At 40.8% G+C, this 14,525-nt stretch overlaps 2 protein-coding genes across 8 annotated transcripts in view; one reads left to right on the top strand and one right to left on the bottom strand.

Moving 5' to 3' along the window:
- The window catches only part of CORIN (corin, serine peptidase), a 513,735-nt gene that overhangs the window by 10,082 nt on the left and 489,128 nt on the right, over positions 1 to 14,525 (bottom strand). The gene's annotated exons all lie outside the window — the stretch shown is intronic.
- The window catches only part of ATP10D (ATPase phospholipid transporting 10D (putative)), a 363,249-nt gene that overhangs the window by 303,282 nt on the left and 45,442 nt on the right, over positions 1 to 14,525 (top strand). For all 6 annotated transcript variants that reach the window (XM_029588247.1, XM_029588237.1, XM_029588263.1 and 3 more), the window contains one exon: positions 1,909 to 1,989. In XM_029588247.1, coding sequence (XP_029444107.1) covers positions 1,909 to 1,989 — 81 coding nt within the window. The remainder of the gene's footprint in view (positions 1 to 1,908; positions 1,990 to 14,525) is intronic.

The following is a 14,525-nucleotide window of genomic DNA, read 5'->3' as shown; positions in this document are numbered from 1 at the left end:
GTGATCAAATTTGCAGATTGCACAGACTTATTCAAAGTTGTTAAAACAGCAGAAGATTGTGAGGAACTGCAGAAAAGCCAGTTGAGACTAGGCATCTGAGTAGTAGATGGAATTTATTGTGGAAAGGTGCAAAGTAATGTACATAGGAAAAATAATCCCAACTACAGGTAAACAATGTTATGTTATGAGTCACTACCAAGGAAAAGGACCTTAAAGTCTTTGGGGACAATTCATTGAAATCCTTAGCTCTGTGCGTAGTGGTGATCGAAAAGCAACTAAATAGTTAGGAATGAGCCAAAAAGGAAAATAAAATAAAATGGAAAATACCTTTGTACCAAACCATGGTGCAAGGACATCTTCAGTATTGTGTGCACTTCTGGTCGCCCCATCTCAAAAACCACATAGTGGAACTGGAAAAGATGAATATGTTGATGGTACCACACTCTGAGCTGGGTAGGGTGAGCATGTAATCAAATGTAAGTAATGGTAACAAAAATGATAAATGGGATGGAATAGTTCCCCTATGAAAGGATATACAGGTTAAGTCTCTAATGTGAAAAAGAGACAGCTGAGAAGGGACATGGTGGTAGTTTTATAAAATCACGAGTGAAGTGAAAGGCGTAAAAGGATTGTTATTTAACCTTTCCAGTTATACTCATAAGGGGACATTTAACAATTAGCAGATTTAAAGCAAATTGTAGAAAGTAGTTTTTCATTCAACGCACAGTCAAGCAGAGGAAACTGTTGCCAGAGGATGTGGTCAAGGTGATTAGCATAGTGGGGTTTGAAATAGGTTTGGACAAGTTCCTGAAGAAAAAGTCCATAAAACATTAGCCAGGTAGACTAGAGAAAACCACTGCTGTCCCTGCAGTGAGTAACAAAACATACATCTCCTTTTTGGGATATGATGTATATGATATGTAGCATTTTGTTTGTATTTGTTTATTTTTATTCAAAACCACTTTAATTAGAAACTATCAAGGCCTATAAATAAACTTAACTACTTGACACCCTCACTGACAATGGACCTTCATCTGACCCAGCATGGCATTTCTTATGTTCTAAACAAATGGTTCCCAAACCTGTCTTGGAGGACCCACAACCAGTCGGGTTTTCAGGATATCCACAATGAATATGCATAAGATAAAATTTGCATGCACTGTCTCCATACCCAGAAAACCTGACTGGCTGTGGGGGTTCCTCTGAACAAGTTTGGGAACCTCTGCTCCAAACATATGTAGGTGGATTTTTGATATGCATAAAATTATTTGTGCCATACCATTATTTGCAGAAAACTTTGAATCAGACAAGTCCTACTTCATGTAAGACATCATTAACTCCATTAATGTTCCTTCCATTTGTTTGTCTAAACCCTCAACTGAACAGGAAAATCTGACCTTGATCATATATTTTATTATGAAGCAAAACTGTAAAAATGATCATGAAAGGCAAAGAATATGATTTCTTGTTTATAAGAAATATGGCTTGAGAATCCATCTAAAGTGTTAATAATCCAGTATTAGTCAACACACAAGCACCAACCTCTTTATTTAATTGATTTATATTCTGTTTTTTGGCATATTCTGTTTTTTGGATTCCGAAGGTTATTGGTACAATCTTCATGACCCAAGAATAGCTTTTATTTAATTAGGTACACTACTTGCAGTTTAGTATAAAGACATGTAGTCTAACATTGGCATATGAACTGATAGCCCTGGCCTTGTAGTTAAGTTTATAAGCGCTATAGCTCATGATGTTAAATTTCCTATGTTCATTTTTCTTTTAAGCAGACTGGGTTTTATTTCTTTACATAAAGTTTTTTTCTGTTATGTAGCTATTGTATAAATTGGTTACATAGATTTAAAGAAGTAGAAGATTTTAAAGCACTCTTTTTTTTTGTATTTGAAGGCATACCTCCCATCAGTCTTCTGGATCACCGTGATGGATGCTTTTTACCAAAGTCTAGTTTGTTTCTTTGTTCCTTACTTTGTAAGTAATTATATTTTGCCTGCATATCCTGTCTCTTAACATGCCTAATGTATAGGAATGTAATGAAACCTAAGTGTTAGATTATTAAACTGGGAGTCAGAAGAATTTCTTGGATTTAACCTCTAAAGCTAATACACTGTGTGATCCTGAGAAGTTACATTTTATCTGAAAACGAGCAGGTTCACAGAGTTGCACAAGTGAGTTACATGAGTAAAAGATGAGAATTTCAGAACTTACTGGAGTTCCCGTGCTGCTCTAGTCCCACAGCCCCCCTCAGTTTCTTTCATCTGCTGGAGATGTAAAACATCTATTAGCTATACTTAGCCCTTTTGAGGTTTTTCTTTTTTACCTTTCTGATTTTGTGCTTCCAAAACATTTTAGCTGCTTAATCAGGTATTTGGTGCTTTCAACTTAGTTTTGTTTTTCATCATTGCTATGCCAGCAGGCAGGATTTTTTCCCCATTGCAGCCTTGCTAGCAGTCTTATTTGGAGAATTTTTTTGATTACTTTGATTTTGCTGCATCTATTTTTCTTATGATGTCTGAGGAACAGACCAGTGATTTCTAGTTTTGCCCAGTTCAAAAATGAAATGTACTACTCATACTACTCATACTACTCATACTACACATACTACACATACTACACATTTTTATAGCGCTACACGACACATGCAGCTCTGTACAAATATACAAAAAGACAGTCCCTGCTCAGTAGAGTTTACAATCTAATAAGACAAACATAAGGACAAGAGACTTGGGGTATTTCATAAAGCAAGACAATGGTTAAAAAGAAAGTTAGTTAACAAGACTAAAAGCAGACAATCAGGCATACAATTTAAAAGCGGTTTCAAAAAGGTGGGTCTTTAGATGGGATTTAAACATGGCAAGAGAGGGAGCATGACGCACCAGTTCAGGAAATGTCCTTTATAAGTCATGGTGATATTTTCTACAAATGCCTGGTGCAAGTCCATGCCACCTTAGCTTGAAGAACCTGTGCGAGGATATCACCCCAAGCAGTTTGAGCCTGAAAGGTCAGACTGTTCACTTACCTTACCAAAAAGGACAAGTCCAGCTTCATGAAGCAGATGTTGAAGATTTAATGTATAGAGCATGAGTCATGCTGAGCACTGATGCTGAGGCCATGTGGAGGAGTTTTTTACCTCTTTGACTTCTCAGAGAATATGACTAGGAGCCTAGATAAAACTCGCTTACTCTTGCTCAATCAGAGACCAGGGCCATGGGTACTATTTTCTATATTATACTTAAATACCACCTAAGAGGACCAGTTCTAAGTGTTGAGTGGAAGCTCCAAAGCATTGCTGCATATCTTTAGCACATGGCTTCAAGAGCATAGAGGAGTAGTATACTGTGCACCATCCAAAGCAGCCACATCTGGAGATGAACTCCATCTCCCAAAGATTAGTCTGCAGCGCTAGGCACTGACTTCCAAAGAACCATAGAGATCATTTGTTCTTCTACCTCACCAACCCTGGTACTGTCATCTGCACTCTGAGATTGACATGGACAGGAGGATCTTGGTGGTGATAACTTGCACTTTGGTGTGCCAAGCTTTCAGGATAATGGTGCTTCTTGGTATGTTGAGCAGCCACCTTCCATGTAGAGAATATATTTCAGTACTGTCCACATCTGGTTGAAAATAACTTTTGGCACAGGAAACCTCTCCTGACCCTTGATATTATCCTCCGATGCTTAGGGAGACAACTTTAGGCCTCATAGATCTTTTACTTCAGAGCTGGCATATTCCCAAATGTTCCTGAGTCAGAACCTGAGGAGTACTGTGATTCCGAGGCGGAATAATGTTTTGTTCTGAAGAGGGCTATTCTTTTGACTTCCCTGTCCATAGTGAATATAGTGCTGAAGAGAACTGATCTCCCCTGATAATGTGTTCTTTTCACGTTTTTGTTCAAAAGATGGCTAGATTCATACCTCTTTGAGTTACAGGTAGTTTCTCAAGTTTCTATAAGCCTGTGGGGAGTTGGTGGCAGCACTTGTTCAGGATATATGGAAGATCTCACACACTTTCTTCTGGTACAAAAGTTGATACCATGTATCATGTTTGGGCAGATGAAGGATTCAATATACTCCAATTGTCATACCAAAATATAGTGGTTGACTCTGCTCTTAACAGGGCCAAGAAGGCAAGAACTCATGCCTTTATTCCACTGGAATGTGATTCTCAAACTTTTAAACTTTTCAAGTGAAATCATTATTGGAATGCTCTGCTGCAATCCTATATAATATCCTACCAAGTCTGCATGATGCAGTACTTACAGTCCTTGATAGTACGCAGAAGTTCACCCAGCTTTTCCCTCCAGAAAAACAGGCTAAATTTCTTTTTTTTTTTTTAATTTATAGTTTATTAAATTTTCTTCAACATTTTACAATGCAAAAAAGAAAAAAGAAAACATTGATTCACATCATCAAAACTTTAAAAAAAATATACTTTACACACTTTATATCATGTGGATACAATAACCAGCTCACTTAATGGGGAGCATAAACAAGAAAATACAAAGGAAAATATTTCATGACATCATGAGTTACTAGGAGAATGCCTATTATTATACCATTAATCCCTATTATTAGGAGGGGGGTCTACCATATCTATCCACCCTTATCTACAAGAAAAGATTCTAAATGAGGTGGTTCCAGAAACACAAATTTATTTTTTTGAAAAGTGATTAAACACTTACACGGGAATTTGAGTTAAAAGGTGGGCCCTAGGGCTAACACTCTTTGTCTCAAATTCAAAAACTGTTTCGCCTCAATTGAGTGTCTTTGGAAACGTCCGGAAATACTTGAATTTTCTGACCACAAAATGAGATTTCTTTGTTTCTAAAATATTTCTGGAGGACAAGGTTTTTCTCATTTTCCAAACCAAAAGACACTAACAAGGTGGCTCTTGTTTGGATATCATCAATAGATGATTCAAGAAAATCTGTTAGATTAGGACTAGCTGGCAATAAAATATCGATTCCCCCTTCAGGGGTCGATATATCCCTTTTTTTTATAGGTAAATAATACATCTTTGAAATAGTTAATTCCTTTGTTATACCCAGAATTTCCCTTACATATTTGCTAAAAAGTTCTTGAGCAGATAATAATCTAATGCATGGGAAATTCAAAAACCTCAAGTTATTCCTCCTAAGAATATTTTCATAACCCTCTAACTTCTTATAGATAATTATAGAGTCCTTTATAGATGCTGCGCTGGTGGCTTGTAATGTAGCAACCTGTAAGATGTTTGACTCAGTCACAGTCTCCAAATGAACAATTCTTTTATTGTGATCCTCCAAGCTTTTCTTAGTTTCCACTGCCAAATTGGTGGACTGACTCATGGAAAGGGATAGCATCCTTTCCATTTTGGAGACCACCCTCCACACATCTACCAGGGTGATGTTATCTGGAGGGACTGCTTCATCACTTAAGTCACAAGGTAACATATTTCCCAACTCATTATTAGTAGAAGTCCCATCCTGTGATTCTAGTATTCGAACTCTGGATTCGGGCGATGTTATGGCTACTATCTTGGGGTCAGAGTCTCTACTGGCCCCACTATTTCCAGAGGATACATTAGGGGACTGGTCAATGGCGGGACTATCGGAGGCCCCCGAAGAAAAGGAGATATCCGGAATGACCTCTCTGGTGTTCTGACTTACCCTCCTGATGAGGTGTTGATCCATCGGACCTGTAACATCTCTTCTCGTTGGTGTGGATATCGCCATCCTGACCTTTCTCTTCTTTCCCATCCAAATTTCAAACACAGGAAATATCCAAACTAAAAAAGAAAAAACTCGCCCAGGGGCGCGCCCCTTTGGCGCGCCGGTGGCTGTGCGCCGCTGTCCTCGGTTTAAATAGAGGGCAGCAGCGCGTTGATGACGTCACAGGTAGGCGGGGTCTGGTCTCCGTTCCTCCGTCACGGCGTCCCTCTCTGCCGTGCGGCTCCTACCACGCTCTCGTTCTTTCAGCTCGGCTCTCCTCCAATACAGCTCCCTAAAACAGGCTAAATTTCTTAATCTAATCAAAACTAGTAAGGAGTGCCAAAAGCACTTAGTTTTAATATTTTTGAGAATGGCATAGAGACCTTGCAGATTTTACTGGCCAAGGCAAAGACTATCATGGTCTTGGCCTTCAGAGGAGATACACAAGAAAGGCTTGCTGATGTGCTTACTTTATTATTTTTTCTCATAATTAAGTATTAATTTAAGGGAAGGACAATATAAAACATATATGATTATCCAATTAATCACATAAATGGAAATACCAATTCACTTTCCATATAGATTATATTATTGAGAATGTAACTGAAAAATTTATTGGCACCTTCTAGATAATTTAAACCAAACTTATTTACGTGCCTATTTGTAAACCGTTGTGATGGTGCTTTACTAAACTACGGTGTAGAAAAGTTTTTAAATAAATAAAATAAATGGGTGATAATCTCTTTGGGGAGAAAGTTAAAGAGGTGATGGATGTTATGAAAAACAAACAGTATGCTTCAACCTTATGCACTACCAAATACAAAACATTCTCTATATTCCAGAGCCTCCACTTTGGTCCACACAGCACACAGATTTTTCCTTAGAGAAAATGCTTCCCAAGCTCTAATCACACAAGAAAGCACAACTTGCAAGCTGAGAATATCTAAATCTCAAATGGCCACACAGTGAAAATGGATGGGTTTTTGACTGGATCATAGCAGATAGCCAATATTCTGGTCTCTGTTCTTCAGTGCCTCCCCTGTAGGGAGCAGGCCTAATTTTTTTGGTAAACTGTTTGCTATAATCTCAGACAGCTGGAATAGTAAGGGACAGCTACAGATTACATCTATGAGATTGCCTACAAATCAGCTGTCAAGAAGAACCTTAATGCCCACTCAACACCAGAATTTGCTTACATCTGAAATATTCTCCCTGCTGCAGACTGGAACATTCGCGCTGTCTCACTTTGTTAGAGAGCATGGATTTAATACCAGGTGTTTCCTGGTTTCCAAAGATTGGGGGATGCTGTCCCATTTTAGATCTAACGACCTTAAACAATTTCACTTCTCATTCTCTCTACTCCTTCCTCCTAGCAGATCTTAGTATCATCCGCAAATAGACAAACTTTACCTTCTATCCCTTCCGCAATGATGCTCACAAAGATATTGAACAGAACCGGTCCCAACACTGATCCTTGTGGCACTCCACTTAACACCGGTCTCTCCTCAGAGTAGGTTCCATTCACCATCACACACTGTCTTCTGTCTGATAACCAGTTGGTAATCCAGGCCACCACCTTGGCGCTTATTCCCAAGCTTCTCATTTTATTCACAAGCCTCCTATGCGGGACTGTATCAAAAGCTTTGTTGAAATCCAAGTAGATCATAATGAGCGCTCTTTCTTGATCCAGATCTTAAGTCACCCAAACAAAAAAAAATCAATCAGATTTGTCCGATAGGACCTTCCACTAGTGAATCCATGCTGCCTGGGGTCCAGCAATCTTCCTGACTGTAGATAGTTGACTGTCTTTTCCTTCAGCAGAGTCTCCATTAATTTACCCACCACAGAGGTGAGGCTAACTGGCCTGTAGTTTCCTGCCTCCTCTCTGCGCCCACTCTTGTGGAGCGGGACCACCACCGCTGTTCTCCAGTCACTTGGCACCACTCCCATTTCCAGGGATCTATTGAACAGGTCGTACAGTGGACCTGCCAGCACATCTCTGAGCTCCCTCAGTATCCTGGGTCGTACCTCATCTGGCCCCATGGCCTTGTCCATTGTCTGTTTTCCTAGCTCTTCCCATACATTATCTTCTGTAAACAGAGTTTCATCCATCCCATCTCCACCAATGGTTTTGTCAGCTAGCAAAAAGGTCCTTCTCCAGGGTCTTCTTTAGTGAATACCAAACTGAAGTATTTGTTTGATATTTCTGCCTTTTCTTCATCTCTCTCCACACATTGATCATTGTCACCTTTCAATTTCACTATACCACTTTGGACCTTTCTACTTTCTTTGATATATCTGAAAAATGTTTTGTCTCCTCTCTTTACCTCTTTGGCAATCCTTTCTTCCGCCTGACTTTTTGCTTTCTTGATGTCCTCCTTCATCTCCCTCAGTTTCAAATGATATTCTTCCCTGTGTTCCTCATTTTGAGATCCTTTATATTTCTTGAATGCTGCTCTTCTTGCTTTTATTTTATCAGCCACCTCCTTTGAGAACCAGATTGGTTTCTTATTTCTCTTACTTTTGTTTACTCTTCTAACATATAGATTTGTTACCTTTGTAATTGCTCCTTTTAGTTTCGCCCACAGTTATTCCACATCAACCATTTTCTACGTCCCCATTTTGACAAAGTCTGTATTTTTTAAATTCAAAACCCGGGTCTTTGTGTGACGACTTTCATGCTCTTTGCAATTTCAAACCGTACCATTTGATTATCACTAGTGCTAAGGTAGGCACCCACCCGGACATTAGAGACATTTTCCCCATTAGTGAGCACCAAGTCGAGTATCGCAATTTCCCTCGTGGGTTCTATTACCATTTCTTTGAACAGAGCCCCTTGCAGGACATCCACTATCTTTCTGCTTCTGGTAGATTCTGCAGAAGGGTTTCTCCAATCTACATCTGGCAGATTAAAATCTCCAACAATCAACACTTCTCTCTTTTTTCCACTTTGTGGATGTCTTCGACTAGATCTCAGGTCTGTATACTACTCCAGTAACAAAGGATGCAACATAATCTTTTTTTAGGTCGGCCCATAATGCTTCTTCTCCACCCATCATTCCTTGCAGTTCAGTTGCTTGGATATTGTTTCTGATATAAAGAGCTACTCTTCCCACTTTTCTGTCTTCTCTGTCCTTCCTTAACAAGTTATAGCCTGGGATGGCCACATCCCAAATGTGAGCTTCCGTGAACCATGTCTCCATGACAGCAGCAATGTCCAAATTCACTTCCACCATTAGGGCCTTGCAGGTCTGGAATTTTGTTGCCCAAAATACAAGCATTTGTAGTCCTAGCTTTCCACACATTCACATTAACCCATTCTAGACCTCTCATGATTTTAAAGACCTCTGTCATATCCCCCCACAGACGTCTCTTCTCCAAGCTGAACAGGCCTAACCTCTGCTCATAGGGGAGCTGTTCCATCCCCTTTATCATTTTGGTCGCCTTTCTCTGTATCTTCTCCAGTGCAACTATATCTTTTTTTTTTTTTTTTTTTTTTTTTTTGAGATGCGGTGACCAGAATTGTACACAGTACTCAAGCTTTGGTCTCACCATGGAGTGATACAGAGGCATTATGGCATTTTCCATTTTATTCACCTTTCCCTTCCTAATAATTCCTAATATTCTGTTTGCTTTTTTGACTGCCACAGCACACTGAGCTCACAATTTCTATGTATTATCTACTATGATGGCTAGATCTTTTTCTTGGGTGGTAGCTTCTAATATGGAACCTAATATCGTGTAACTGCAGCATGGGTTATTTTTCCCTATATGCAACACCTTGCACTTGTCCACATTAAATTTATTTTGCCATTTGGATGCCCAATCTTCCAGTCTCACTTGTGATTTAACTACTCTGAATAATTTTATATCATCTGCAAATTTGATTACCTCACTCATCCTATTCCTTTCCAAATCATTTATAAATATATTGAAAAGCACCTGTCCAAGTACAGATCCCTGAGGCACTCCACTCTTTACCCTTTTCCACTGAGAAAATTGACCATTTAATCCTACTCTCTGATTCCTGTCTTTTAACCAGTTCATAATCCGTGAAAGACATCGCCTCCTATCCCATGACATTTTAGTTTTCTTAGAAGCCTCTCATGAGGGACTTTGTCAAACATCTTCTGAAAATCCAAATACACTACATCTACCGGTTCACCTTTATCCACATGTTTATTAACCCCTACAAAAAAATGAAGATTTGTGAGGCAAGAATTCCCTTAGATAAATCTAGACTGTGTTCTATTAAAGCATGTTTTTCTATATGCTCTGTGATTTTGATCTTTAGAATAGTTTCCACTGTTTTTCCCGGCACTGAAGTCAGGCACACTCATCTGTAGTTTCCTGGATCACTCCTGGAGCCCTTTTTAATTATTGGGCTTACATTGGCCACCCTCCAGTCGTCAGGTATAATGGATGATTTAGTTACAAATTTTAACTATTAGATCTGAAATTTCTTTTTTTAGTTCCTTCAGAACCTTGGGGTGCATACAATCCGGTCCAGGTGATTTGCTACTCTTTAGTTTGTCAATCTGGCCTACTACATCTTCTAGGTTCACAGTAATTTGATTCAGCTTATCTGATTCATCACCCTTGAAAACCATCTCCAGAACCGGTATCTCCCCATCATCCTCATTAGTAAACACAGAAGCAAAGAATTAATTTAGTCTTTCTGCAATGGCCTTATCTTCCCTAAGAGCCCCTTTAACCCTTCGGTCATCTAACATTTCGACCGACTCCCTCACAGGTTTCTTGCTTTGGATATATTTTAAAAAGTTTTTATTATGAGTTTTTGGCTCTACAGCCAACTTCATTTAAAATTCTCTTAGCCTGTCTTATCAATGTTTTATACTTAGCTTGACAATGCTTATGCTTTTTCCTATTTTCTTCAGATGGATGATTCTTCCAATTTTTGATGGATGTTTCTTTGGCTAAAATAGCCTCTTTCACCTCCCCTTTTAACCATGCCAGTAATCATTTTGCCTTCCTTCCACCTTTCTTAATGCATGGAATACATCTGAACTGCACTTCCAAGATAGGATTTTTAAACAATGTCCATGCCTGTTGTAGACTTTTAACCTTTGCAGTTGCACCTTTCAGTTTATTTCTAACTTTTTTTCCTCATTTTATCAAAGTTTCCCTTTTGAAAATTGTGTTTCTTAGTGTGTAGGCAGATGGACTCAGGACAGGTGGGTTTCTGCTCCCCATGCCAGCAGATGGAGATGGAGCAAGCTGACGTCGCAGTATATATAACCCTACAGTAACCCCAGCCTGCTAGTATTCTTTGTCTCCAGAAGATGGTGGACGTGAATCTCCCTATGGGGATTGCTTTGAGCTTTTAAAAGGAGAAATTTGAAATTCTAAATTCAGGAAAGAAAGCCCCGCTCTTCTGTGGTGATACCTAAAAGTCCCTCCCCCAGTTGAGAATTCCTGAGGCAATTTCCGTGGTCCCTCAGAGGTGTGCCTTGGTCCAGTAGCAGGGTTTTTTGAAAGGCAGCAGATGCAGGAGGCCGAGCGCAGCGGTGACAGCAGATGCACTCTCCCTCCTCAGTCTGAGACCATCTTTGTACTCAGCTGGTAAGCGCTGAGCTCGGGTAAGGGTTTAAAAAAAAAAAAAAAAGAGAAAGTTTTACCTGAATCAGAGACAGTTATAGGGATTTCAGAATTTCCTTCGGTCTCCGTTCTTTGCGAGCCTTGCCGACGTTCATTCCCGCTCCCGTTGGGGTTGGGAAACTAGGCAGCCTGGCAGGTTGAGCAGCCCCCAGTTGGCTAGGCCCTGCACTTTGGCTTTTTTCTTGTACTTCGCATGGTAGGCCACGGTGGCCATTTTCGCGCACTCTTGTGAGTATTCTAGAATTGCTGCTGTGGGCAAGGGAGCACATGCGCCCTCTTCAGTGCTCTCTGCTATCTTGTTGGAACCCACAGTCTAAGGATTATGCAGTTCGGCTCCACTTGCCGATGGAAATATGCTCCCACCTCCAGTGATGGTTGTAGGAGGATCATCTGAGAAAGGGTGTTCCCTTGTCTTCTCCGGACTGGTTGGTACTCATGAAAGATGTGAGTCTTCACGGTTGGGGGGGTTCACGGTCTAGAGTTAACGGCCCAGGGGTGCTGAAATGCCGAATATTCCTGCTGGAACATCATCGCTTGGAGGCCCGGGCGGTATGGCTGGCATGCTTGCAATTCAGCCACAGACTGCAGAATCAAGCAGTTCGTGTGATGTCTGACAACGTGATGATGGTGACCTATATGAGTCACCAGGGAGGAACCAAGAGCCAGCAAGTGTCACAGGAAATAGACCAGCAGATGGAAAGGGCAGAAGGTCATCTGCACAGGATCTCTGCCTCTCACATTGCAGGAAAAGACAACGTAAGAGCAGACTTGCTCAGCAGGGAGAGTCTGGACCCAGGAGAGTGTGTGGTGTTAGCCAAGATATTTCAGCTGATTGTGGATCTCTGGGGTTTTCCATTCCTAGACCTGCTGGTGACTTCTCGAAATGCAAAGGTTCCTCACTTACACAGTCACAGGAGAGATCTGTGGGCCCTGTGAATACGCTCCCGTACAGGTCTGGCTGGAAGACAGATTGCTTTATGCCTTTCCTCCGTGACCCTTGCTGGGCAGGATAATTTATTTATTTATTTAAGAGTTTTTATATACCGTCATTAAGTTATTTACCATCATAACGGTTTACAATGGGTACTCATACCCATTCAGAAAACGGATTACATTCAGAAACGGATTACATTCAGAAACGGATTACATTCAGAAAACGGTTTACAATGGGTACTCATACCCATTCAGAAAACACTCAATGAAACCATCCTTTTCTGGGAATCTTGTCTAGTCAGCATCAACTCCCTACTAACCGACCTTCACCTTGCTCTCAATACAACCAAAACCGAGCTCCTCTTTATATCCAAGCAACCTGAACACGACTCCTCCACCACGCCACCGCCCCCCCCTCATCTCTCCCACACTACCCCTCTCCGTAAGAGACTTGGGAGTCACACTCGACCAACACCTGAACTTCAAGCCACACATCAAGTCCCTTCTTAAAGCAGGCTTCTACAAACTCCAGATCCTTAAAAAGCTCAAGCCTTTACTCCATACTCAAGATTTCAGATTAGTCCTACAGTCCACTATTTTCTCCAAAGTGGACTACTGCAATGCCCTTCTACTAGGCCTTCCATACTCCACCATCAAACCACCTCAAACTCTTCAGAACGCCATGGCACGAATCCTTACAAACACACGTAGAAGAGAGCATATTACACCTATCCTAGTTGACCTGCACTGGCTGCCCATCCAATTCCGCGCCCAATATAAGACCCTAACTATTCTACACAACACTCTCTACAAAAACAACTCCCCCTGGCTTAAGGAAATGCCCCACTTCCACCTCTCAACCCGCCAGACAAGATCCACATCTACAGGCACCCTCCACACCCCCCCCCCTCAAAACAGCCCGCCTCTCCACCACCAGAGAAAGAGCCTTCACCATTGCAGGCCCCGCCCTCTGGAACTCCCTCCCCACACACCTCCGTCTTGAACCCTCACTACCCAGCTTCAAAAAAGGCATTAAGACCTGGCTCTTCAGACAGGCCTACCCCCCTAGTCACAGTACCGCCCACCACCCACCCACCCTATACCCCCCCCCTTACACTTTACCGCACCCCATCTGCCTTACAACCTGTACAATCTGCATGTTAAAAGTTAAAATTAATTGTCTTTCTTCTCCTGCCATAACTGCTGTAAATAAGCATATATATATGTTCCTCATAACTTGCCATAACTACCATAAATAAGCCTCCATATATATACTCCATACAATCCATATTTCCTTCATTATCCGCTGTAACTTTGTGACAATGTTTATCCCTCATTTATTGCCTCTCATGTAAATAATGTTACGTTCCTTTTATTTTCTCAGCTGCTATCTTCTTCCTCCTTACTTTCCCCCCTCTCCCCCCCCCCCTTTTTCTCAAACCTGCTCCATCTCCCACTCCCTGTTTTTTGTAATTTCCTCCTTTCGCAAGTTTATTGTAAACCGGCGTGATGTGCTCGCACGAACACCGGTATATTAAAAGCTGTTAAATAAATACAATAGGGCACCTATATCAAAGAAAAAAGTGGATCATAATTTACATAGGTGGTGCCATTAATATTCGGTAACAAATAGTATAATGAATAATATGGTATATGCTAATGTGTTTACGTTTAAAGACATTCACATGGGGAAATGAGTTTGGTAGCAATTCATCCTAATGGTTGGATACAGTTAAAGCTAGGAAATTAGGCGCTGTGTGCTCTATGCCGCTTATCCTTGTTTAATTGCCTGTGTCATTTTCTTTCTTGAAAGCTTGATTGAAAAGCCAGGTTTTCCGTTGTGTTTTGAAAAGTTTGATTACTCTGAAGTGGTATGTCAAGGGGCATGGTGTTCCATAATGCGGGGCCGGCCAGAGATAGTGCACGTTCTCTAACTTGGGTAAGTCTTGCTGTTTTCACAGATGGAATGGTTAAAAGTGCTCTGTTTGCTGATGTTAAATTTCTGTGTGGGACGTGTACTCTCAGTGCTGTGTTCAGCCACTCTGATTTTTCATCATGGATAAGTTTGTGTATTAAGCACAGTGCTTTGAATTGTATTCTTTGTTCTATGGGTAGCCAATGTAAGCATGCAAGTGAATCTGTTATGTGATCTCTTTTGCTTTTTCCAGTGAGAATTCTAGCTGTAGTATTTTGTAAAATTTGCAGAGGTCTTATTGTAGTGTAGGGTAGGCCAAGTAGTAATGCATTACAATAGTCTGTGCTT

This window comes from Rhinatrema bivittatum, chromosome 1, assembly GCF_901001135.1.
Source record: "Rhinatrema bivittatum chromosome 1, aRhiBiv1.1, whole genome shotgun sequence".
NCBI lineage: Eukaryota > Metazoa > Chordata > Amphibia > Gymnophiona > Rhinatrematidae > Rhinatrema > Rhinatrema bivittatum.
Note: the sequence above shows the minus strand (reverse complement) of the source record. Positions and strands in the feature narration are given on the sequence as shown.